This window comes from Corvus kubaryi, unplaced genomic scaffold (assembly GCF_017639235.1).
Source record: "Corvus kubaryi isolate FWS band 111438036 unplaced genomic scaffold, C.kubaryi_AGA036_p1.0 36999, whole genome shotgun sequence".
Taxonomy (NCBI): Eukaryota; Metazoa; Chordata; class Aves; order Passeriformes; family Corvidae; genus Corvus; species Corvus kubaryi.
The window spans coordinates 6,280-8,450 of record NW_024581005.1 but is presented as its reverse complement, the minus strand read 5'-3'; the positions used below and the strand labels follow the sequence as shown (position 1 = coordinate 8,450).

The 2,171-nt window shown below is 59.8% G+C and overlaps 3 protein-coding genes across 8 annotated transcripts in view; all 3 read left to right on the top strand.

Moving 5' to 3' along the window:
* SDHB (succinate dehydrogenase complex iron sulfur subunit B) overlaps positions 1 to 2,171 on the top strand; it is a 12,780-nt gene that overhangs the window by 9,460 nt on the left and 1,149 nt on the right. The window contains exons 6-7 of the mRNA XM_042020522.1: positions 80 to 181; positions 291 to 413. Of these exons, the coding sequence (XP_041876456.1) occupies positions 80 to 181; positions 291 to 413 (225 nt within the window). The remainder of the gene's footprint in view (positions 1 to 79; positions 182 to 290; positions 414 to 2,171) is intronic.
* The window catches only part of LOC121660920, an 8,736-nt gene that overhangs the window by 5,628 nt on the left and 937 nt on the right, over positions 1 to 2,171 (top strand). The gene's annotated exons all lie outside the window — the stretch shown is intronic.
* Positions 420 to 2,171, top strand: part of LOC121660919 — a 2,151-nt gene continuing 399 nt past the window's right edge. Inside the window, exons 1-3 of one of the 6 annotated variants that reach the window (XM_042020520.1) lie at positions 420 to 1,419; positions 1,472 to 1,728; positions 1,760 to 2,121. In XM_042020520.1, the coding sequence (XP_041876454.1) occupies positions 1,187 to 1,419; positions 1,472 to 1,728; positions 1,760 to 2,121 (852 nt within the window). In that variant the 5' untranslated portion in view covers positions 420 to 1,186. Of the gene's footprint in view, positions 2,161 to 2,171 lie in introns of all 6 variants that reach the window. The other 5 variants (XM_042020519.1, XM_042020518.1, XM_042020517.1 and 2 more) reach the window with 5 other exon arrangements.

Sequence of the window (2,171 nt, the reverse complement as noted above, 5' to 3'; positions counted from 1 at the left end):
AATCCCAGTGTCACAGCCCTGGGTGACAGCCTGGTGTGTCCCCTCCTGCGGTGACAGCCGCTGTGTCCCCTCCCTGCAGGACGGGCTCTACGAGTGCATCCTGTGCGCCTGCTGCAGCACCAGCTGTCCCAGCTACTGGTGGAACGGGGACAAGTACCTGGGCCCCGCCGTGCTCATGCAGGTGAGGACGGGACGGGCTCCTTTGTCCCGGGCCGGTGCCACCCAGCCCTGCCCGGCATTCCTGAGCGGGGTGCTGCCGTGCCACCGTGCCACCCCCGGCTGTGCCCCAGGCCTACCGCTGGATGATCGACTCGCGGGATGACTACACGGAGGAGCGGCTGGCCCAGCTGCAGGACCCCTTCTCACTGTACCGCTGCCACACCATCATGAACTGCACCCGCACCTGCCCCAAGGTACGGCCGGGACGGGGGCCTGGGAAGGTCGCGGGGGCAGTGCCACCCGTGCCGTGGGCACTGGGGCAGGGTCCGAGCCCCGTCCAGCCTGGCCCTGGGCGCTGCCAGGGATGGAGAAGCCAGGGCTGCTCTGGGGAATCCATTCCGGGGCCTCCCCACCCTCACCGGGAGGGATTTGCCCCGATGTCCCACCTAAACCAGCGCATGGGATCGTGGAGTGGTTTGGATTGGAAGGGGCTTTAGAGATCGTCTGGACCCCAGGCAGGGACTCCTCCCGTCATCCCAGGGTGCTCCAGCCTGGCCTGGGACACTGCCAGGGCTGGGGCAGCCACAGCTTCTGTGGGAAATCCATTCCAGGGCCTCCCCACCCTCACAGGGAGGGATTTATCCCAGTATCCCACCCACACCTCCCCTCTGCCCGTTTAAACCATGTCCCCTTACCCTGTCACTGCCTCTCTTCCGTGCCCCTTCAGCTGCAGGAAGGCCACAGCAAGGTCTGCCCATCCCTTTTCCGTGTCTTTTCTGGAACTCCAGGCTGGTTCCATGGCCCCTGTTTGATAGGAAAAGATCCTTTTAAGCCTCCCTTTTCCCCAGACTTGGCCTGGCCTGCTGAGCCTTGTGGCTGCCAGAGCTCCGGTGTCAGGAGCAGCTCTTCCTCCTGAGCCAAGGCTCCGGGAACCCCTCTGATCCCAGGATTTGGGAGCAGGGCCCTGCCGGGAGCGCTCCAGGGAATTTCTCTGCTGTTCCTGTGGGGAACTGAGCAAATTTTCCAAATGGGGCTCTTCCCAGCCTCACTGTTGGGAGTTGAGGGAGCTTTGCTTCCCTCCCGGGCTCTTTTCCACAACCCTGACGGGCTCCCGGAGCCGCGGGATAACGGGAAGGGACGTTGGGAGTGGGCCCCAGGTGTGGGGAGCGCTGCAGGCTGGCGTTTGTGGGTGTTTCTGCAGAGGGATTCCCTGGAAGCACGCAGTTCCAAAGGGATTCCATGGAAACACACTGTTCCAAAGGAATTCCCTGGAAACACGTCATTCCTGCTTTCCTGTGGGTGTTTGTCCAAGGGGATTCCATGGAAACACACAATTCCTGCTTTCCTGTGGGTGTTTGTCCAAAGGGATTCCCTGGAAGCACACACTTCCAGAGGGATTCTATGGAAGCACACAATTCCACAGGGATTCCATGGAAGCACACAATTCCCGCTTTCTTGTGGGTGTCTGTCCAAGGGGATTCCATGGAAACACACAATTCCTGCTTTTCTCTGTGTGTTTCTCCAGAGCAATTCCCTGGAAGCACACAATTCCAAAGAGATTCCCTGGAAGCACATAATTCTACAGGGATTCCATGGAAACACGCAATTCCCGCTTTCCTGTGGGTGTTTGTCCAAAGGAATTCACTGGAAGCACACAATTCCAGAGGGATTCCATGGAAGCACACAATTCCACAGGGATTCCATGGAAACACACAATCCCCTGTTCAGATTCAACCTTGTTCCTCCCCCCCCAGTGCCGGGCTATTCCCTGGCCTCCAGAAATCCCACAAAAACATGGAATTCCGTCCTGCCGGAGCTTTATCTCCCTTTGATCCGGATCAAAGCCCAGCTCCCAAAGGAGTTTTGCTCCAGGGGTGGGAGGGGAGCCTCCTGCTCCGGCGTCCTGCTCGGGGCCAGGCTGCTCTTCCCGGGGAAACTGAGGCTGGAATGGGCAAACCTGAACTTCTTCCCCCTGGAATTCCCAGCCTGCCCCAAACTGAGGCTGGAATGGG